The following is a 21,959-nucleotide window of genomic DNA, read 5'->3' as shown; positions in this document are numbered from 1 at the left end:
CCCCGGTAACGGGCGGGGAAGGCGGCGGCCATGGCGGGCCCGGGCCGGGGGATTCCGGTGGAGTCCGGGCCGGGCTGTCGGGGAGCGAGCGGGGCGCGTGGGGGCTCGTGAGAGGCCCCGGGCAGGAGCGGCGCAAGCCCGGTGGGGTTTGAGCGCTGCCAGGTCTGAGGGAAGCCGGTTCCGCTCCCCAGACAGGCCCTATGGTTCAGCCGGACGGTTCCGCGGCCGCTTCCCCCGGGGCGGAGGCCGAGCTTGGGCCCCGGAGAGGCGGAATGTCGGCTGTTCGCTCGCCAAAAGCTGCATTTCCAAGGCCTCCCAGCCCTGTAGGGGTCCCCCGCGGCAGGACCCCCCGGGAGTGGCGTTTGTCCGCTTTTGAAGGGCTCAGGACGTGCAACAAGCGCTGCCCTTGGGCAGGGTTCGTGTCCCGGGCCCCGCTGTGCTTTGTGCTGAGCTCTGCCGCTCGCTGGAGAGGGCAGAACGCGGCGGGTTTCTTTGTGAAACCCTCGGCGTTTGAGGTGGGAGGGTTCTGTGGCTTTATGCTGAGCTCCTGCGATAGGAACGGTAATGAATTCTGACGGGTCTCTTTTGTTAGGGGTGAATGTGCCGCGCCTTTGTTCCCGGCTTCTCTGCAGCACGGTGCTCCCACCCTTCAGTCCCCTGCCAGTGCATCCAGGCGCATCCAGGAACGGCTTTGGCATTCCAGGTGCTCAGGCCGTGTGACTCGTGAGCTGCTCTGGATTGATGGATTACCCACTTTTGTAAGAATCTGGTTTTAATAAACGCATAGGCATGGCTTACTTGAATCCCCAAATTTTGTAAAATTGTGTTTCATGCAGCTAGATGACAGAGAAGGCAGGAAGAAAGTACTTTGTACTCATCTCTGTGGTTTATTGCTGTGTCTCATGCTGTCACTGCATAGATGTAGAACAGGATGTGGCTTCTTTTATTGTAGCATTAGAATGCTTTACTCCTGGCCAGCTGCACAGCTTGTTTGTGTGCAGAATGGTTCTGATGTTAAAAGGAGCAAACCTTAAACTATGTAAGTTAAGCATTGTGTGGTCTGTTCTGTTCCCAAACTCGTGGTGCCTCCTGTGTCATGGTGTTGGGTCAGGGGAGCTCATGGGTGTTGCTGTTTTGGTGGCCAGCCTTTAAATTCTTGAGCTGAACTGCCCTGGATCATAAACTGTCTTTAATTGCAGGGAATGAGCTGGAGAACGCTGAGTTATTCCCGTGGAACTTTATGTTCTCCACACAGAATTTAACAGCTGGTTTTGCTCATGTTTCTGACTGTGAACTCTTTACTGTGATATCAGTCACACATGATGAAGCTGCAAAAGGAATTACTTTGTAAAGATGGTGAAATGAGAGTGTGGGTTAACTTTAGGGAAGAAAAAATAAATTTAAAACTCCTCATAAATACATGGAATACTCTGTTGTTGTTATTTCCTGTAAATGCATCTTTTCCACACGGAGGAGCAGTACCAATAGCGTACCAAAGGAGATTATTTTTCCTTATCTCAGTGCTGCTGATAGAAGCAGTGTCACCTGCAGGGAGAGGGGAGCTGGGAGGTGCCCGGCCCGAGGCAGGAGCGGGCTGTGAGTCAGCAGGTGCCCAGCAGCAGCCATGAGTCAGCACCCGCAGCTCCTGGAGCTGCTCCTCTGCACCAGTGACCTCACCTGACCAGGGCTGCAGGCTGCCTCCTCTAAAAACACAACAGAGGAAATGTGCTGTAACCTTAGAAAAATATATATTCGTGTTGTGGAGGTTTAGTGAAGCTGCAGTGTCTGTTGGGATGAAGACATGATAAATAAAGGTGTTGGTCTCACACTGGATTGTCATCTTGGTGTTTTTCTGCCTAGGAAAAACCCTTAGTTCTTACAAAGCCAGAGTGTGGAGAGGGAGGATTTCAAAACTGAGCAGCACAGAGAGTTGGGTGATAGTCCAGCCAGGAGGAACCAGCCCATCTCCACTTCTCACTTATTTCTGGGTTTTAAGATTTGGATAAAATGTTTTTCAAGAAAAAGAAAGACCACATACAAAATAAAAACCTTGTGAAAGATGGTCCTTAACCTCTGTGGGGAAGTGGCTGAACCACACCAGGACCCCAGCAAGGGGAGCATGGGTGCTATGCAGAATGCAAAGTGAAAAATGGCCATGTTTGTTCAGAGGCTGCCCAGGTAGGATCTCTCTTTCCAGATGAGATCCAGATGCTGCTAGAGGAGCAATAACCTTCAGGAATGGGACAAAAGAGTCTCAAGGGCCATCTGTGAAAGTCCTGTGGCTGGCATGAAGGTTATTTACCCCTTTTCAGATAGAGGAGGATTGAGTTGCCATTTGTTGTCTTTCTGAGTCTTTTCCCCCCAATTATTTGATCTCTTTTAATCCTGATAGTCCAGAGCCTTTCAGTCCATTTCATGCTGGGAAATAACAAACATCTTTCCACCTTGACCCTCCAAATAATTTGTTCCCAGTTTCTCACACAGTGCATTCCAGTGGAACACACGGCCATGGCACCTTTAAATCATTCCACACCCTTTCCTCAATGAAAGGAATAAAATGTGTGCTGGATTGATGCCAAAAGATCCAGAATGTTGTGAGAGGTAGCCAGACCCTCTCGGAACTGCTGGGAATATCAAAGGCAGAGTTCATCCTGAGCAGAAGGGGGAAATCACTCCAGCAGTCAGGTGCCTGGCATGGCTGCCTTCCTCTGATCATGGCAAAGGTGGTTTTGAAACACAAGATAACCTGTCAAATCCTGGAGGTTCAATCCAAGGAGAAAGCAGAGAGAGCTGGAACTACAAAACAAGCCTTGGACAGAACAGGGAGCAGTTAAAGGTCATTAAAAAAAAAACTTGCAAACAAATTTTGAAAATGTGTGGATAGTGTTAATTTTATTCTGAGTTAGACTTTTTCTCTATTTTTCTTTTCTTCTATGACGGTGTTATGACACTGGGAGATTGGGCGAAAATTAGGAAAGTAGAAAAATCCTGGTGTTTCTAAATGAATTTACTGTGGCTTCTACCCCTGAGCAAGCCAGAGCACTGGCAGGTATTCCAACAACCTGTGGTTCTCTGCAGCAGCTGGAATTGTTTGGGAGTGTCTGCATTGCAGCGTGCCAGGAGATGTGTGGGTTTGGGAGGATTCCTTGCTCCCAAGTGTGTGTGTGGTGCTCTAAAAGCACAGAAGCATTGGCCCCTGGCAATAGCCAAAAATGGAAATGATAGAAATTACAGAAAACAGACAGAAAATTATAAGAAAAGAGGTCCTGATGCCTAGGGTGGGGGAGAAACCCAGAGAATTCTCACTGAAATCAAAAGGCTCCATTCTGCTCTTTCTCCTCTACTTTTACAGCAGTTTCCACTTCAAACTGCAGCTCCTTTAGAGCCTCAGTACTGGTGCAAAAAAAAAAAAAAAAGAACTAATCCCATACCTAAAAACCTGCTGGGATCCCTCCTCCCTTTGCTGTTTGCCTGAAGCTGCTGCAAGGTTTGGGGTATGGGTTTCACACCTCAGCCCAGTCAAGCCAAACCCCCGACCTGGCCCTGCAGGTGAGGCTGCCTTGGAATGGCTGGTTTAAAAAAAAAAAAAAAAAAAAGAAAAAGAAAAAAAAATCAAGTATTTTGCTTAATTCTGCTTTCAGCAAGGGAAAAAGCAGTTTAGCCCATCTCGAGCAGACAAGAAAGGGAGGAAGAGGAGGAAAAAAATCCTCTTTTGCCAGCGCCCGGCTGGGTGTGTCTCGCCCCCCCGCCGTGGGGCTGTGTTCCTGGCAGGCAGGCTTGCCTGGGAGGGATCTGCCGTCAAAGCCACCCAGGAAAGGAGGCCTGATACGCTCATTAATATTCTGAACTAGTGACCCTTCTTTTTCTTTCCGCCCCTCGCCTTTCTCTGGGCGCTCCAGCCTCTCCCCGCCGCGGATGGCTGCAGCCCCCTCCAGCTGAGTCAGTCCTGCCTCCCCGCAGCATTGCAGCACCTCCGCAGCTCCTGCGCTCCCTCCCGCTCCTGCAGCACCGCTCCGCTCCCGCCGCAGCATGGCCAGCACCGTCTCAGGTAGGACAGGCGCCTTCTCGGGGGCTTGACATCAATGCGCTTCTAAAATCATCAAGTTTTATATGGTTTTTTAATCATTATTCTGAAGGTTTGGATTGGGTTTGGGGTTTTTTTGGGTTTTTTTTTCCCCGTGGGTTTCGGGGGAGTTCTGTGCTGAGGAGGCAGCTGGTATGGCAGCATTGTTCCCCTTCCTCCCCCATACACACACCCCTCTGATGCAAGATAGCAGGTGGGCTTTTTATTTTAATATGAATACACGTGTGATAAACTTGCCAATTTAAAGTATTGCTGCCATTTCATTGTGCCATTAGAAGATGCTGCTACGTGCCAATTAAATATTATTTTTGTACCATCGTAGAGGTTTGGTTTTTTTTCCCTGAGAAAAAATTGCACACGGTGCAGCTGGATGTAAGGAAATCAGAAATTACATTTTATTTTGTGAAGATCATGTATTGCCTAATTGGGTGATGCCCTAAAAAATCCCTCAAAGCCAATTAGAATAACCTGGATGGGGTTTTGTGTATTCTCCGGGCTTCCCAGCCCCAGATTTCTTGCACAGCTCACATTTCTTGGTTCGAAGATGCTACAGGGGAGCGGTCCTCTGATGGCGTTGGGTGAAATGAGATGCTGCAAGGGAAGCCCTTCCTCCCTCCTGCAGCAGTGCCGGGAATCACAGCGCGGCTGCCCGGGAGTCTGCTCGGGTCTGCCTTCAGGATGGCACGCCGAGGATGCTGTGCTGCTTCGGTCCAGCTTCCTAAAGACCCATCTTGCCCCCTTTGATTGGGAAGGAGGGATTCAAGTGGCTGAAACTGGGAGTGTGGGTGAAGGAGAAGCTTGAAATGGTACCATGTACAGTGGGTGGGTTTAGTGGGTCTTTTTCTTTTAGAAAACCGATTTTCTTTTTCTTGGAATGACTCTGAATTCTGCAGCCTACAAAGAGGGGCTTGGGAGGGGGAAGCGAGATCCTGGAGGGCTGAGCAGGAGTGACAGACAAAAAGGAAGAGCAGGCAGTGCTTTGTGCCCCCCAGGCAGGGAACCAGCCCGCAGGAAACCAGGGAACACTTCTTGCTTCTTTCCCTGCCCTTTGCCGAGATTTCCTGCCATGCATTTTCTATTCCTTGCTCCTTTTAGAAGACCAGTAGATGCAGGGGAAAGAAGGATGAGGGATGGAGGGGTGTGTATGTGGGGGGGAGTATAAGGGCACAGCTGATCCTGAGTGGGCTTTGCATGCAATTAAAGACATAAAACATCATTGTAAAAATGTGTTTGTGATACAAAACCTCCATCTATTGTATATATTCCTGCGAGTATCCCTGTCTCAATGAACGTCTGCAGCAGTGCACTCCTGGGAGGTGCCACCCATCTCCTGCCTTCCCTGCCGAGCAGGATTGGACCTGGTTTGCACAGTGGGGGTGGGAGGCAAGGCTCAGACTTACCAGCCCTCTAAACCAAGGTTGCATCGAACTTGAGATGGACGAGGTGGTGGATGAAACACGTAGGCAGAACATGCGATTTCCAGTTGGTGCATTCTCACCCTCCCAGCCCACTGCATGCCCACAGCACATCTCGTTCTCCCAGAGATGCAGTTTTACTGTCAAAGAGACTTAAGATCATGAAGGAGCGTGAAATGGGGCTTCCTTATGACTCAGATCAAGCAGAGAAGCAATTTCAAGGAGTAGGAAGTCATGGAAAGCAGTGCTGTGGCAGGAGGGAAGAGAATAGGGCGCTGTGTGCCAAGGGAGGGTCGGGGCTGAGCCTCGCCCAGCTGCCTTTGCAGGAGCAGCTCCCCATCTCCCCATCGCCCACAGCTCGTACAGCAGCAGTGGAGAGCAGCCTGGAAAAGCAGGAGAAAAAGAATTATGAATCCTTCAATTAACGAATGAGTCTTGTTTGCTTTCTTCATTATTTCCTTCTTTATTCCCAGCAAAAGCCGATCCGTGCCGAGGGCAGGGCAGCTGCAGTCTGCGGCTGCTGCCCGGGGGCTCATCCCCCTCGGGAAGATCCGCTCGGTTTGTTTAAACAAACAACCAAATCCTCGGCATCAAGAGAAGCAGGGCTCGCTCCTGCCCTCTCTCTTTGCCCGCTGTGCCCTCGGGCGGTTTTTCCCGGCCCCGGGGGCTGTTTTGGGAGCGGGATGGGCGGCACATGCTCAGTGCCGGCGGGGCTGCGGTGCCGGCCCCGCTCCGGGCAGCCCCGGCGGGGCAGAGCCCCCGCACCTCCTCCCGCAGCATCCGCACGAAGCTTTGTGCTTTTGTGCGCCTCGGACCGGCCTGCCCGGGCTCCCCAGGGCTGCGGAACTCCCCGCACAGTTGGGGTGAATAAAGAGGCGTGAGATTCTGAAATGATGCAGAAGGTGACATCCCCACCGGCCGTCTCCGACATTGGCGTGTCTGGGGAGGGTGGAGCCAAGAGGAAACACCAGGCTGGCCTCATGACTGGGCATGGGAAATGGGCCTTGGCAGAGCTCAAGGTTTTCCCGTCCTGCACTGAAATGTGAGAGCTGAGGGACTTCATGTGGCTCTGGGTTATGCCCTGATCCCTTTTCTGGGTGGTGTTGAAGGACACCATATGGTGTTGCCCTATCCTGACATTTCTACTGCCCACGCTGGAGAGTCAGAGTCCTTTCTGTCAAGCTCTCCATCTCTCTGTGCTCTCAAGAAATAACTATTGTCTTTTTCTTTGGCTGTTGAAGAAGGCTATGTGGCCTTAAAAATTATGGTTCTTTTATTGGGAATTCAGTTTCACATGCCAAAAGAGCCTATTATTGTAGGCTTTTTTTTTTTTCCCACCAGTGCACCCAAACAAGGGATCTAAATAGTTAGCAAATACTTGTTCTTTCTAAAATATAAATAGTATCTTGTTTAATGGCACCATGACACCATGTAGACTCAGGGAAGATGCTTCAGATATCTCAAAGGAGCCCTTTCCTGGAATCTGTCATTGTTGGATCAGATCTGGTGAAGGCACTGTTTTGTCAGATGAACATATTTTCCTTCTTTTGAGTAAAAGCTGAGATTTAGTGGTCTGATGTGGCAACCAGAAGGCTGCAGATAAGCCCATTGTGACAGCAGTGTGGGCAGCAGAGGGGTGAATGAGGCCAATGATTCTTCATGACAATCCTTGGAGGGACCTGAAACTCATTCAAACTTCTATACCCCTAAATTAACTGGAAAAACATGCCTGGCTAATCCCTCACAGCTGTCCTACTGACATGGGCTTTACTCTTCCAGATGTGAGTTATGTTTCAAAAATTAAAGTCTCCCCTCCAGAGGGGAGTTAAACCAATGGGCTGTGATTTAGAAAATACAAAAGAACCAGAGAGCAACCAAAGACCATGTGCATGTGCTGTGGCACTTCAGCACCTCCCAAATGGTGAAGAGCTGCTCAGCATATTTCCAAATAATCCTTTTATTATTTCAAGGTACCTCTACATGATTATTGCCCTATTAGAGAATCTTATCCCCTCTGAATTTGTTCATACAAATAGTACCACTATATAATGGGAAAGTACAATAATCCTCAGTTAATGGGGAGGAAACCAAGATCCAAAGAGACCAAATGACTGTCTGTGGTCACAGAGCACATCTGTACCTGACACATCATGGCACTGGGTTCTGTCTTTGACTGTCTCATGAGCTGCTGCCTCATCAGCTCCCCAGCTCTTTCACAGCTCTTTGTCTCACCCAGACCTCACCATCCAAACCCATGTTTGCCTCAAATCCACAAACACTCTGGCTTAGCTGCTTCCATTGGGTTCCTTCCTCTGCATTATAAAGCAGCCCAGGCCATGCTTCTCTCCTTCCAACAGTAACCCCAGCCAGGGCTCTGCTGCACAGCTTGGGCCCTTCTCTGTTGCTGAGCCCATGCAAGAGGAGATTTCCCTGGGTATTTTCTCACATGTTCCAGTGCTACAGCTCCAGTGATTTGCCGATGCACTGGCTGTGCACAGCCTGGGTTGTTGTGACATTCATGAGCTGCCAATAAAACCTGGGGGGAGGAGGTGGGTGATTGGAAACCATTCCTGGGCAGTAGTTTAGCAGATGTCTGACAGAAGGCAGAGTAAACCTCACATCTGCCTGTTCTCATGGATGATTCCACATGAGCCCATGGTAACTCCTGGGCCTGGATCTCCTGGTGTCCCTGTACCATCAGTGTGGGCTACAACTACTGAGCTGGCAAAAAAAAAAACCAAAAAAACAAAAACTCCAAACCCCTCAAAAAACCAAACAAAAAACCCATTAGTGTTTTCTGGTTCTGTAAGATCTGCTGCTGACTTGTTTGTGGAAGCTGGGGAGCAGGAAGGTGGAAGTGCATAGACTGAAGGTCTGGCCAGTATTTTTATGATAGGATTCATAGCAGGGGAGAATATTTGGAGCCTGCTGTTCCCTCAAGGCTTGTTGAGGATTCTGGTTGCTTTTGTTGTTTGTGTGGCGTTGCAGTCTCTGGAGGTCTGGAGTGCTGGAGGTCTCTGTTCTGTCTCTCTGTCTTCTGTACCTTCTGTTTAAGCTTTGACTACATTTATAATTGGCCTGTTCTTATTTTTGCATGAGATAATATTCATTATGGAAGCAATTCTTACTTCTCCAAAGTTATCTTCACAAACCAAATTATTTTCTTGTAATAACCTTCCTCTGACCCTGCTATCAGACAGAGCACATCCAGTCTCATCCATTTAAATTTCACATAAATTAACCTTGCTCTTCCTCTGCTTCACTGTGACTGATGCTGTGTCAGTGTTGTGCTGAGATGGCTTCCCTCTATTTTGATGGATGCCATTAAATACCACCCCAAAACCTGGCAGCAGTTTAGCTTTTTGTATTTAGGAAATAGAGAACAAATTTTCTAATGAGTAATAGGTTTCAAGCCCCACCATCCAGACACATCATGAGCAGGAAAATGAATCCCATTGCTCCTGCACCACTCCATTCCCAGCTGTTCCTCCATCTCTGGCACCAGCAGCACTTGGGGAGCAGCTGGATAATGTCTCCAGGGCTTGACTTGGAGATAAACACTTAGCATGGATCGATGGTGTGCACAGCAGAGGGGACGCGGAAATGCAGGATGTTCCCTGCAGCACTAGAGGGAGCACAGGAAAGGAGTCGCTGGAGAGAGCTGGGAGCGTCCTGAGCCTCCTGGTGCCCTGGTGAAGAATCAGGACACCTGGTGAAAAAATCTAATAAAGATTGATTGGCTCATGGGGTATGGGGTGGAATACAAGCAAACCAGGATCAGTGCTGATTGCAGGGCATAAATGTTCATAAGGGTTGAGGAACTGACTGCACCTTTATGGATTGTAGCTTAATCGCTGCTCAAATTCCTCTAAAGCCAACAAAATGTGAGTTCACTCCACTTTAGAGGATGAGACACTGATATATATTCTCTAACCTCTGCAGTTTATTCACTTTTTGGTTTACACAACTCAGGTATTTGCAACGTTTCACCCCAATTCTGATGACAGCAGTGAAATGTCATGACACAGTGATGAAGATCATACCAGAGTGAATGAATTTGCTGCTGAGACAAATGAATGAGAAAGAATTTTGCTGCTGAATTTGTCCTTCTATTGCAGTGTTTGCCTTAAAAGAGAAGTAAAATGTCACTAAGTCACACCTGAATGAGCAGCCTGTCCTAATCCTCTGCCCACCAGCAAGGCAGAGTTCTTGCTACACCTCTGAGACTGAAGCAATGCTTTGGTATCAAGTCCCCAAGGACCTGAGTCAGATTAATTTATACAGAAATGAAATATTTGCTCAGTGCAAGCTGAATTTATTTTTACTAAGTTAACAGAAGCAAAAATGCTAATAGATGCTCACGTAAAAAGTTCAGCATTCCCTAATTGTTCTTAAGATATGTTCATTTGTGCACTAGACCCATCCTTTCTGAGCAGGAGCTCCTTGGCCATGTCATATTCTGGCCAGCCACATGTCTTTTCCTGGTTCAAGGGTTTTGTCCGCTGGCATAAATATGTCCTCAAAACCTTAAATCTATTGCAAATGGGAGTGCAGATACTTCTGAAGCAAATTCTAGTGCTGAGGTTGGCTGCTTTCACCCCTGAGTTTTAAGCAGCTGTGATTGAGCCCAAGTTTTGCTTCAGGAGATCTCAGGTTTGATCTTCACAGGTTCCTGAGTAGCATCACAGAGGTTATGGGTCTTTATTTTAGTCACTGAATCAGAGGATGTACCTCTCCTCACAGGATTGTCTTAGCCTGATAAAACAATTATTTGTCACAGGATGTGTCATGAGCACAAAGCCACCAGTGTGCTGCTCCTGTGTCCCACAGGTGTGGGGGACACTGCTGGCTCGGGGGCACAGGTGTGGGGCTTTCAGGGATCCATGCAGCTCTCAGGGCGTGGGCCAGGGGCTCCTCAGGACATGAATGTCATCAAGAGGTGTGTTCTCTGTGATCAGAGAAGGGAACAGAGCTGGGGAAGGGGCTGGAGCACCAGGAGAGGCTGAGGGAGCTGGGGGGGCTCAGCCTGGAGAAAAGGAGGCTCGGGGGCACCTTTTCACTCTGCACAACTCCCTGACAGGAGGCAGCAGCCAGGTGGGGCTCAGCCTCCTCTCCCAATTAACAAGTGTCAGGACAAGAGGATGTGGCTCAAGTTGTGCCAGAGGAGGTTTAGATTGGACATTAGGATTGGACATTTTCACCGAAATGGCTGTCAAGCCCTGGCACAGGATGCCCAGGGACCAGGTGGAGTCACCGTCCCTGGATGGATTTAAAAGCCATGTAGATGGACATCTGGGGACATGGTTTAGTGGTGGGCTTGGCTGTGCTGGGGAAACTCTTGGACCTGATGATCTTGGGGAGCTTTTCCAATCCCAACAAACCTGTGACGATTCTGAACTCCTACGATTCTATAATTTCTTCAGGAGTCAATCCTTCCCCCTCTTCATGCCCGGCCCCGCGGAGGTGCTGAAGGGACAGCTCCGGCCGGGGTCCGGGGTCCGGTGCCGTGACAGCTCCGGGCGGTGCCGGTGCCGGTCCTGCCGGGACAGCTCCGGGCGGGGTCCGGTGCCGGTGCCGGGACAGCTCCGGCCGGGGTCCGGTGCCGGTCCTGCCGGGACAGCTCCGGCCGGGGTCCGGTGCCGGTCCTGCCGGGACAGCTCCGGCCGGGGTCCGGTGCCGGTCCTGCCGGGACAGCTCCGGCCGGGGTCCGGGGTCCGGTGCCGGGACAGCTCCGGCCGGGGTCCGGTGCCGGTCCTGCCGGGACAGCTCCGGGCGGGCAGCGCAGCCCCGGCATCTCCGGGGGCTCGGTTCGCTGCCCCTTCTCGCTGCTTTCCCCGCTCCCCCCCGGCAGTGGGGGCTGCTCGGGACCCTCCCCCGCCGCCCCCCCTGCCCCGTGTGCCGCTAATGGCATCTGCGGACCGGTGGGGGAAGGACACAGAGCACAGCCCTGCCGCAGCCCTGGCCTTTTGTCCTCCTGCTCCTCTTCATTCTAATTGGCAGAGAGGGACGGTCAGCTTGCTCTGCAGGAGGGAAAGCAGCACAGGGGAGATCCCGATGGAATGGAGGCAGCTGTGAAATCAGCCCGGCAAAGCTCCTGAAAGGCAGGGAATGCAGCATGGAATCACACAGTGCCGGTGCTGAAACACCAAGCACTGTGCTCTGTGACAAGTTCTGTCAGACAATTAAATTGAATTAAATGAAGGGGTCGGGGGTGTGGCACATCTGCCTCATGCCTTGGTTTCACCCAGGACCAGACATAATGGTTGAGCAACGACCTTGTTGACTGGTTTGTTTGTATTAAATGAGAATGTCTAAATGATAATAAATGATAATGTCTCTCATCTATTCCCAGGGATCCTCCTCAGGGCTCTTGGCAGCACATTAGGAGATGCATTAGCTTCCTGCTCCATGCCACGACTTTGGGCCTCTCAGAGGCTCTCCAGAGGTTTTTTTCATTAAGAAGAAAATCAAAGATGTCTGGCTGCCACTGCTGGTGTAAACTATTCCTATTTGGTTTACGTTTAACAGCAGGACTGGGCAGGAGGTTCAAATCAGAATGGGCAGCAAGCTAAAAAAGTGTTCAGTCAAGATCTGAGCTTCAGGAATGGTGGTTTAGCAAAATAAGGGTTCTAATCATGATGAAGTTCTCTACCTAGGAGGAAAAATCAATGCAAGCATGAAAATGGCATAGGTTTTTTCCCACTCAGTTAGCTGTGGAAAGGCAGAGGAGAATACCTGAAAGATGTTCCTAAGGGCACGTGATACACAGGATGTTACTTTTTTCAGAATTGTTCTGTGTCTAATTTCTCTTCAGATCACAGAGTTCTGGGATTTCCCTGTCCTGGCCCAGGGGAGGGTCTTGCTCTGAAGGTGGCACTGGAAGCTGAGCTGCAGAGTTGCCTCTGGCTGGAGCATGAAATGGAGCTGAGGACAGAGGGGACAAACCAAGGCCAGAAGCAGCAGGATGTGAGGGGAATCCAGGGGCAGAGCCAAGGCAGGACAGCAGAATGTCTGTGCCTGTGGCAGGGGCAGGAGAAGGGCAGCACAAGGACACTCAGGGCAGGTTTGTCAGCATATGCAGCCATGAAGACACTGTCCCAAGAGCCTGGGTGCCACCCAAGGAGCCAGCCCAGGACAGAGCCTCACCAGCAGCACCCAGTGCTGAGCCCCAGCTGCTGACCTGGCTCATAGGAGTGATGCTGCGAGGGTTTCACTGATGTGATAAAGAACAAGGCAGCCTGACAGAGCACCTCACTGGCTTCAACTCCTTCTATTCTGAGGTTCTTTGTCAGCAGTGTGCAAACAGTTCACTGTCTTAAATGTGCTGAACTCCAAAAATACAGGTGAAGATTGCCCCAGAAGGAGATTGCTGCAATCTGTATTGGGGCAGCACTTGGATGCTGTGGTGCATCCTCCAGTCACAGGAGCAATCAGCAAACTGGAGGGCTCACAGCAGCAGAGCTGGAAAGGATTGAGTGTTTGCTGTCCTTTACAGAAGGACAGGTCACAGACTGTGCTAACCTCTGCCTGTGTGGGCCATGGTGGTGGCAGAATCCACCCACATCCTCCCTGACCTGCTGCTGCAGGCCAAGAGGTACCTTGTGAAGTTGGGGTCCAGCTCTTCCCCTGGTTCCAGAGCCCCTGAACAGTTTCATCACTCAAATGCCCCTTTGTTCTCCACATTGCTGCCCTCCTCCTGCCTCTTCATCCTCACCTCAGAAATGCTGAATTGGGAAATATTCCCAGCTGGCCAGGGATTGAGCAATGTTTCCAGGTGTCAGTGGGCATCATTTATCTCAGAGACTGGAAATTCCACTTCCAGAGAAAGGGTGGAGCAACTGTTCCAACATGTTTAACTACACAGGCTGCAACTCCCAACTTCTTTGGAGGGAAAACCCTGCACAGAAATTTAACCCCTGGATGTGTTAAATCCCTGCTCTGTGTGTTCCCATAACATTTGCAGCACTGGCAGCTAATTTAGGCTGCTCTAGATCAGACACTTCTTGGGGACCTTGTGGCAAGCTATGGCAGCCTGGAAACGTCTCCACAGAGTCTGGTAGCTGCAAGTGGGATTTCCTGGCAGCATGGAAAAGCCTCCATAGAGTCTGATAGCTGCAGACGGGGTACTTGCTTAATTTCTCCATGAAAAGGAGATGCTGTTGCCATTAGAATCTCTCTCATTGCTATTTCATATTTTTCAGCCTACAAGGAGAAAATGAAGGAGCTGTCTCTGCTCTCCCTCATCTGCTCCTGTTTCCACACCCAGCCCCATCCCAACACCATCTACCAGTATGGAGGTAGGTAACCTGCTCCCACAGGAGCTCCAGCAGTGTCTGGGTTGTTCTCCCACAGGCAATGTGGGAGATTGCCAGAGTCAGAGTCTCTCTGCTTCATGCAAGGGTGACACACAAGGTATTAACAGCAATGTGACCTTTCTGTAATTGTGCCATGACTTTAAATTAATTGCATTTGCATGGAGGGAATGAAGGTGATCACTAATCAAGAAATTCTGGAGATGAAACCAAATCACCCAGATTGGGACATGGCAAGATCCTAATTCCTGTGTGAGGAGCTTGATGACCTCAGGTCACTCTCCTGAATGGCACAGGTTCACAGAATCACTGTTTTTTTCCCCCACAAAGATATGGAGGTGAAGCAGCTGGATAAGAGGGCATCAGGCCAGAGCTTCGAAGTGATCCTGAAGTCCCCTTCAGATTTATCTCCTGAGAGCCCAATCCTTTCCTCCCCTCCCAAGAAGAAGGATCTGTCCCTGGAGGAGCTGCAGAGGAGGCTGGAGGCTGCAGAAGAGAGGAGGAAGGTAAGGAGATGTCCTGTAGAAGCAGTGATTTTTCTGCTTCTAGTTGCACCAAACCCTAAAGCTCAGCAGGATTAATCTAAAACAGCTGGGAAGTGTTCTGACACTTGTTATTCCACTGTAAATTGTCAGGTGAGACACAGGCATCATGGAGGTGTGGCTCTGCAGTGTGATTTAGGCAGGGAATTCAACTCCATCCTCATCATCATCGTGTGATCACCGAGACACTTGGGGACATGGGTTAGTGGTGAGCTGGCCAGTGCTGGGGGAACTGTTCTCAATGATCTCAGAGGGCTTTTCCAAGCTAGACAACTCTATGGCAGCAGGAGAAAGGCACCAAAAGTATCCTTCAAGCAAGAAGATTGTGTTATGAGAGGGAGGGGGGTGGCAGAGTGGTTTGAGCAGAGGAGGGAGCCAGAAAGGCTCTCTGGGGAGATGAAGGCTGGAAGAGCCTCTCGGTGGCCTCACCCCATGCCCTGGCAGACCCAGGAGGCGCAGGTGCTGAAGCAGCTGGCGGAGAAGCGGGAACACGAGCGGGAGGTGCTGCACAAGGCACTGGAGGAGAACAACAACTTCAGCCGCCTGGCCGAGGAGAAGCTCAACTACAAGATGGAGCTGAGCAGGGAGATCCGTGAGGCACACCTCGCTGCCTTGAGGGAGCGGCTCCGCGAGAAGGCGAGTGGGACCCCGGGACAGGGCTGGGGGCTGGGGGTGCTGATCCTTATGGAAAAATGGGGTCTGGTCTCAGTGTGATGGGTGCGAGGGACAGGGTGTCTCCTTGGTGGTGGTTGCTGAGGAGGAGCTCTGCTCCAGAGCAATTTGAGGAGGGGGGTTATGTCCTTCAAGGGCAGTAGAGAACAAAGCCTGGATAATCCTGATAAGGGCAAGTCCAAAGCCACCGTGTCAGGCCCGCCGTGGGCTGTGTGGCTGAAGGGTTTTGCAGGAGAGAGGAGCCAGGAGCGTGTTTGCTGGAGTTTCCATCACCTCCAAGCTCCCACAGATGGTCCTCCACTCCTTGCAGGTGTAACCCCCCGCCCTCAGGATGTTTTGGATGAGAAACTGGTCTCTTTATTTATACAAATCCTGTGTGCAGGAGGAAAATATTGATCACAAGAGCAGGATGTGTTAGCCCGGTGTCATTTCTCCTGTCTTTGCAGGAACTGCACGCGGCCGAGGTCCGCAGGAACAAGGAACAGCGGGAGGAGATCTCTGGATAAAGGGCTTTTCTACACATCTAGCACCTGATTCCTGTTAACAAACCAACCAGTTGACCAACCAACACATTTTATTTTGTTTGTCTAGATGCAACATTCGGTTCTTCATCCCCCCTCCCCGGTGTTCGTCCCCCAGCTACACGCTTCTCTCTGCATCCCTATTCGTCAGTGCTTGTGGGGATTCACAGATCATAGGGACCTCTAAGCAGAATAGCAACTAGTTCACATCAAATAGAGAATCAATCAGTCGATCAGCCAATCAAACAGCTTCTTTGGAGGGTTTTGTCCTTTTTTTAAAAGAAAAAAATTTCTTAAACGGATGTAAAGAAAAAAAAACCAAACTAAGATATTAATAAATTCAACCATCAGTGTCACAGAGATACGGATTTCTTAACTGGGGCTTTTCCTCCTCTTGGTGTTTGCTCTGAGCCAAATATCAGTTTCAGAAAAATGGGAAATAAGTGATAATTTCTGTGTGTGAAGCAAAATAGGGAGTAGTCCCCTGTTTGCCCATGGTGGGAGAGAGGAAGGAGAAGGATGGATGGCTCAGGAGTTGCAGTGTGTGCAGAACCCCCATCTTTTGGCTGCCTTCAGAGCCAGCCCAGGTAGGCAGTGACCACAGCCCTCATCTTTGGGTGATTTTTGAGAACCCATGTGGAAGCAGCTGAATCACAGCAAGTCCCTGTCACAGCAGGCACTGCCTGATGCTCTGGTTGGCCACTGAGCCGCCCTCTCCCCAGCTGAGCAGGGACTGAGAGGCCTTGGCTGCTCTGCCTGGGAGAGCTGTGGGTGGTGATTGCATTTCCAGCTCCGTGGGAGCCCTGGGAGAGACCCTCAGTCCTCTGTGGGCTCCCCAGTGCTCCCACCAGATAGGATTCCACTCTGCTAGGAAAGCAAATCCAACAAAGATGGTGCATGCTTGTGAAATTGCCTTTTAGTGAACAGAAGAATCCTTCCCTCTTTCCAGTGATGGATGTGGCTCTTTGGGGCCATCACAGGGCAGATTGCTGGAGACCAAATCCCGGGGCTCTCTTCTGATATCCACTGAATTCCCAGCTGGATGTAGGAGAGATCCCTCCACGGCCATGGCTTGGTGTCAGGGGACTCTGCTCCTAAAAGGAAGGGCTACTTTACTCCCAAAGCCCTCCTCCTGGTCTGGGGGGGACAATAGGGCTGTTAGAAAGCTCCTGTGCTGTCAGTGACAAAAGAAAATTAGATTTAGGGCAAAGAAGGAAACTGAGGGTTGAATTTCTTAACAGTAGCTAATGATCAGTTTATAGTAGCAGCTGTCTTAGATAAGCATTTGTGTAGAGCGCGGCATCACCGCCAGCATCACCTCATCCATATAGTGACGAGAAATTTTAAAAAGATTAAAAAAAAATTTAAAAAGTAATTTAAATGAAATTTTTGTGTGTAAGAAATGGTTGAAACTGTCAAATGTCTGTGTCCCACGTTGGTGGGATCTGAGAAGGTATCTGCGAGATATTAACCCTGTCCTACTCTCTGTGGTGCTGAGTGTTTGCTTGGTGTGTAATTCTGACCTGGAGCTTGTTGTAAATACTGTTTTTAGTACTATGATTATTATGATTATTATTATCAGAAATGTTGTACTCATGAGCAAGAGTTGAAAACAAGAGAAATGGCCATTTTCACTCTCTCCTGGGGGCTCAGAAGGAGTTGGAGGCTGGGCCAGGTGAAGGCAGGGTTCCAGTGGGATGCTGCAGCAGAGAGCAGCTGGAAAATTATGGAATTGGGAGCTGGAGGCAGCCGAGTCCTGCGGGCAGGGCAGTGAGAGTGGGGACGGCTGCTCCTCGTGCTGGGAGGAGAAGGAAGGGCTGAGAGGAAGAATAGAGGTGATGCTTCAATTCTAGTACATCTAATTCAGTGTTGATCTAAACCTCCATCTGTGGAGGTTCCAGGTGGTTCCCTGCAACCCAGCAGAAGCTGGAGGACCTGTCAGGTTTAGCATGTGCTGGAAAAGAGCTGTAACAGGTTGTGCTGGTCAGAGCCATCCTCCCAAACAGCTCCTGAGTCTCCAGGCTCAATTCCTGCCTGGATCTTCCCTCTCAGTCCCTTGTGCTGCCCTATGTCACTCTCTTCCCCCTCCCTGGAGCCCAGATGGGTCTCAAGTGGAGACTCATTCTTGCAATAGCTTTTCCTGGCAAAAATTCCCATGGCAAGTGCAGAATGGCCTGGCAGATGGTGCTCATGCAGGTGTGAGCACTGGGAAACTAATTTTTCTCCTCTCCATCAGGTTGGTGCAGTGAGGGACGGTGGATATGGCTGGGAAATGTGTTACTGCAGGAGAAGCTCCTGCAGGGAGGAGCAGGGAGAGCTGTGCATGGGTAATGTCAGGGAGCTGCTGCTGAGACATGTCGTGCCAAGGAAACCGCCTCAGCTGTGGGGCCAGAGGCTTTACGTGTCCCAGAGCCATGTTTGCCTGGTGCAGGTGGATGGATAGGGATGTTCAGGAGCTTGTCCAGTGCCACTGGGCACTATCAGGGAAATGTGTGACTGGTTTGGCTGCACGGTGTTGGCTGGATGAGGGCACCCACTGCTCCAAACCCATCGTGGCCAGGAGCTCATGCAGCACTGTGCCCAACCTGCAGCACGTGGCATGGGCCAGGATCATGGTTATCCCATGCCTTCCCATATCCCTTCATGCTATTGGCTATGTGCAGCTGCATACTTCATGCCTCAAATGAGACTAATTAAGTATCCTTATTAACATCCTTACTGCCCCAGCCTGTGTCATTCCTGGAGCATTCCCATGTACCGTGGATGTGGACACGGCATGCAACCCCCCCAGTTCCCGGGGTCTCCTTCCTTACTGGGGGGTTTGAGGTCTCCACTGATCCCTGAAAGTGTTTATGAATCAGCTCTGAACCAACAGTTTCCAGCCCCATTTTAGCAGCATCATAAGGACATGGGAATGTGCCTTGTAGGGGGAGCATCCTCAGGGCATGCACCCACCCTGCCTGGACCTCAAGTGTGGCAGCAGTGTGAGGGATGAAAGCCAGGAGGGTGACATCATTATGTGCATGCATAGGCCTTGCAAGAGCCCTCCTGGAGGAGAGCCTTTGATTTGGGCAAGAATGAGGAGCTGAAGCTAAAATGAGCTCCCAGCTGGCACCAACAGCCAGGAGATGGGTGAAGCTGTAGGAAAGGCACAACAGCCCAAACTACAGCTCTGTGCCCACATTATCCCAAAGAGCAGAGCTCAGCTCTGCCTGTAATAGGCACTTCCAAGGATGCTGGCCCCTCTGACTGCTTCTGGACTGAGCCTATTCCTTCTTATTATTTTGGAGTCATTAAAAAATCTTGCTCTAACGCAGTTGTGGGGTTCCCTTTGAGTTGACCTTCCAGGGCCGGTGGGAGCTGAGGAGTTGCATGCATCCTACCTCGGGGGTAGGTCGGTGTTGCTGCTCCCTTTCAAATGTAAACTTCAGCTTGCTTGCTTTAGCTTAGCCCAGCGCGACTCTCTGGCCCTGGCTCTGCACTCCTGTCTCACAGGGTTTGTTCTGTCCCTCCCATGGCATTCCTGTCCTCCTGGCAGTGGCTGTGCGCCCGGCCGTGCACACGCGCACAGAAACGCATCCGTGGAAACAATATATGCACATTCACTCTGATACCACTTGAAATGAGTCAGGGAATGGCTGTTTACGGTGCTAGAGATTTCTTACTCTCCATGCTAGGGACGAGATGACATAGTAAGACCAATAAACTCCACCTTTGTAGTCAGTTGTCTTTGAGTAAAGCAGCAGAGGGGCGCTGGCCCATGCCTATGTGTGGGTGCCCTGTGGTCCCCGGGGTGCAGGGACACAGGGGACAACTGGGCATCCCTGGCTTGGCATCCCCCGTGCCTCAGTTTCCCACACCCTTTGACAAGGGGACAGAGATGCTCCCTCCCCACGGGGACCACGGGAGAGCCGATGCCTCCACGTCTCTAAAGCGCTCTGAAATGGAAAGTACCAAAGTATGGAGTTGGGATAAGCAGCTGTGCACCCTGGGAGGAACACCCGGCCCATGGCTGCAGGAGAGGGTTGGAAGATGACAGTGTGGGCACAGGGCTGAGCTGTCACCCCAGGGCTCAGCACCCCGGGCAGGATGTGCTCCTCCTGCCACAGCTGGGGTCACATCCCTTGGGCTGGGTGGGGAGCTGGCACAGTGTCATGGAAAGACTTTCCATCCCTAACAGAGCCTTATCCGGTTCCCTTTGGTCTGCCACGTGCATTTCATTGTCAACTTGAGGTTGTTGTTGTGCAAAAGAAGTGATCATGAAAAAAAATAAAGAAAAAAAAAAGAAATAAAGTTGGTATGAAACCGTATGTGTCCGTCTCTCTCCGGGTTGTTTTAGTTGCAAGGCTTCTCTTTGTATTGTGAGAATATCAATAAACAACATTAAACAGAAAATTGACCTAAAGATTTTACAAAATAGACCTTAATCCTCTGAATGCTCAGTGACTGCTTTTTCACACAACATAAAAGAGACAGAAATTGACATTTTATCACCATTCTCAGAGGGACAATGTAATAAATGCTTTAATGAGCATCCTGCTGCCACCCCTGTGGCTGGGAGTGAGGGTGTGCAAAGTCTCTACACAGGAAGATTGAAAAAGATACAAAACAGTTACAAATACAAGTGCAGTCCTAGAAACCACATGAGCTTCTTTATTAAAAAATCCAATGTTTTGTTTATGAGCTTTTCCTGAGAAAGGATCCAGCCTGGGCTGGACAGAGTGGGAGGGAGCAGGGCTGCAGTCCTCAGGGAGATGGACCCCAACCCATGAGACCCTGCATGGCCCACGCTCCCAATCCCATCCCTGGAGCCAGGTACACAAAAATGTCCAAAAGCTGCAGCTGAAAACAGGGAATCCACAAAGACACGTGGGAGAGGTGCCTGGCTGCTTCTCCACTGCTGGGGAAAGGTTCCCCCACTTGCCTTTTGGGGAGGGCTTTTGCCACCACAAATGGTGCCCAGTGTCACTGGCCACTGTCCTCCCTGTCCTTGAGGGGATTTTGAAATGGCAGCATCCTCCTGGGCTGTCCCACATCTTGTGATCCCATCAGAATAACCAGTGTGGGAGACTTTGCACAGAGCTCAGCAGCACTCAGTGCACAAGGAGACAAACTGAAGGGAAGGCAGGAGGGATTTAGATTTTAATTCTGTGTTCTGTAAGGGCGGGGAGGAGAGTGCCAGGAGGACAATGCCAGGACAGTGCTGGGGCCATCACAGTGGTGGCAGTGGCAAGCAGCCCATGCCTGATGCTTTCCCCACGTGTCCTCAGGATGCTGCTGCCCGCACAAACAGGAATTCTATTTTTGCAGCTTGACCTTCCTGATTCCGGAGATAACAACCTGACTGCAAACGCAGCATTGCTCCCTTTTCCTCTGAGATTTGATACAGCCCACTAACCCAGGCTCTTCTAAAACATGGATGTAGCAAAGTAAACCCCTACATTTGTCTTAGGAAAACAGGCACGGTCCTTGGTGCCAGACAATTTGAGATATATTGATGAGACCAAGCATGGTCAGCTCCTAACTAGTTAATTCAAGAGACATCCTTTTGTGATCTGAAGGAGAAAACCACAGAGGCGTGGGATTTGCTGGGGCAGGATGGGGCAGGAGGAGTGGAAGGAATTGTGGAGAGGCTCCTACCACCTTCCAGCCCTGCCCCCTGTGCAGCCCTGTGGAGCTGAGTGCTGAAGACACAATACTGAAGGCTTGAACCACACTCCAGCACCCACAGAATCATAGAACCAAGGAATGGTTTGGTTCCAACCTCCTCTCATGGGCACCTTACAGTATCCCAGGCTGCTCCAAGTCCTGTCCAGCCTTGAGCACCTCCAGGGATGGGGCAGCCACAGCTTCTCTGGGTACCCTGTGCCAGGGTCCCCCCATCCTCACAGGGAAGAATTTATCCCCAATATCCAATCTCACCCTGCCCCCTGTCAGTGCCCCTTGTCTTGTCACTCCATGCCACACCAAGAGTTCCTAATGGAAAAAATCAAAACCAAATCAAGAAAGCAAAATGCCTACATAACTCTGGGAGGGATCCCTACTACGTGCTTGACCTGTGCCTGAGTAAGGGAAGGGATCAGAGACTCTGCCAAGGTGAATGCAAAGGCTCACCTGGGCAGGCAAAGCCCAGAAATTTTGCAGAGTGATTTGGTTTGAAAGATAGCAGCTCACCCAGTTTCACAGCCTCACTGGCACCATGGCTGGAGCAGGTCTGCCCACTGATGAAGAGGCAGAGCAGGGAGCAGATTGGGTGCCAGGAGGTGAAATCATCCCACCCTCTGTGTGAGGAGGAGCACCGGGGCCTTCCTGTGTCCTGGGATCTGACAGCAAAAGCCAGGTTTTGCTTTCCAAGAGGGAAAAATGGAGTAGGGCAGCATTACTGGGGGTTTGCTGCCTTCTTACCACCTTGA

The 21,959-nt window shown here is 50.6% G+C and overlaps 1 protein-coding gene and 1 long non-coding RNA gene across 4 annotated transcripts; both read left to right on the top strand.

The window, feature by feature from the left end:
* The first annotated feature begins 168 nt into the window (after positions 1-168).
* LOC136563961 (uncharacterized) lies at positions 169-1,828 on the top strand. Its single transcript, XR_010784668.1, has 2 exons — positions 169-758; positions 1,200-1,828. It is a non-coding gene; the product is annotated as an uncharacterized lncRNA (long non-coding RNA).
* A 1,636-nt stretch (positions 1,829-3,464) lies between these two features.
* STMN3 (stathmin 3) lies at positions 3,465-19,973 on the top strand. Of its 3 annotated transcripts, none has more exons than XM_066561672.1 (5): positions 3,465-3,549; positions 3,900-4,048; positions 13,701-13,796; positions 14,142-14,317; positions 14,798-15,082. In XM_066561672.1, exons 2-5 carry the CDS (start codon positions 4,030-4,032, stop codon positions 15,065-15,067), a joined length of 561 nt encoding a protein of 186 aa, XP_066417769.1. In that variant the 5' UTR covers positions 3,465-3,549; positions 3,900-4,029; the 3' UTR covers positions 15,068-15,082. The 3 variants fall into 3 exon arrangements, with proteins under 3 accessions (XP_066417769.1, XP_066417768.1, XP_066417770.1); XM_066561673.1 differs by lacking the exon at positions 3,465-3,549 and adding an exon at positions 15,472-19,973 and having other exon boundaries at positions 14,798-14,989; XM_066561671.1 differs by lacking the exon at positions 3,465-3,549 and having other exon boundaries at positions 3,762-4,048.
* The last annotated feature ends 1,986 nt before the right edge of the window (positions 19,974-21,959 follow it).

Source organism: Molothrus aeneus, chromosome 17, assembly GCF_037042795.1.
Source record: "Molothrus aeneus isolate 106 chromosome 17, BPBGC_Maene_1.0, whole genome shotgun sequence".
Classification (NCBI taxonomy): domain Eukaryota; kingdom Metazoa; phylum Chordata; class Aves; order Passeriformes; family Icteridae; genus Molothrus; species Molothrus aeneus.
This window is presented reverse-complemented; position numbering and strand designations above follow the sequence as displayed.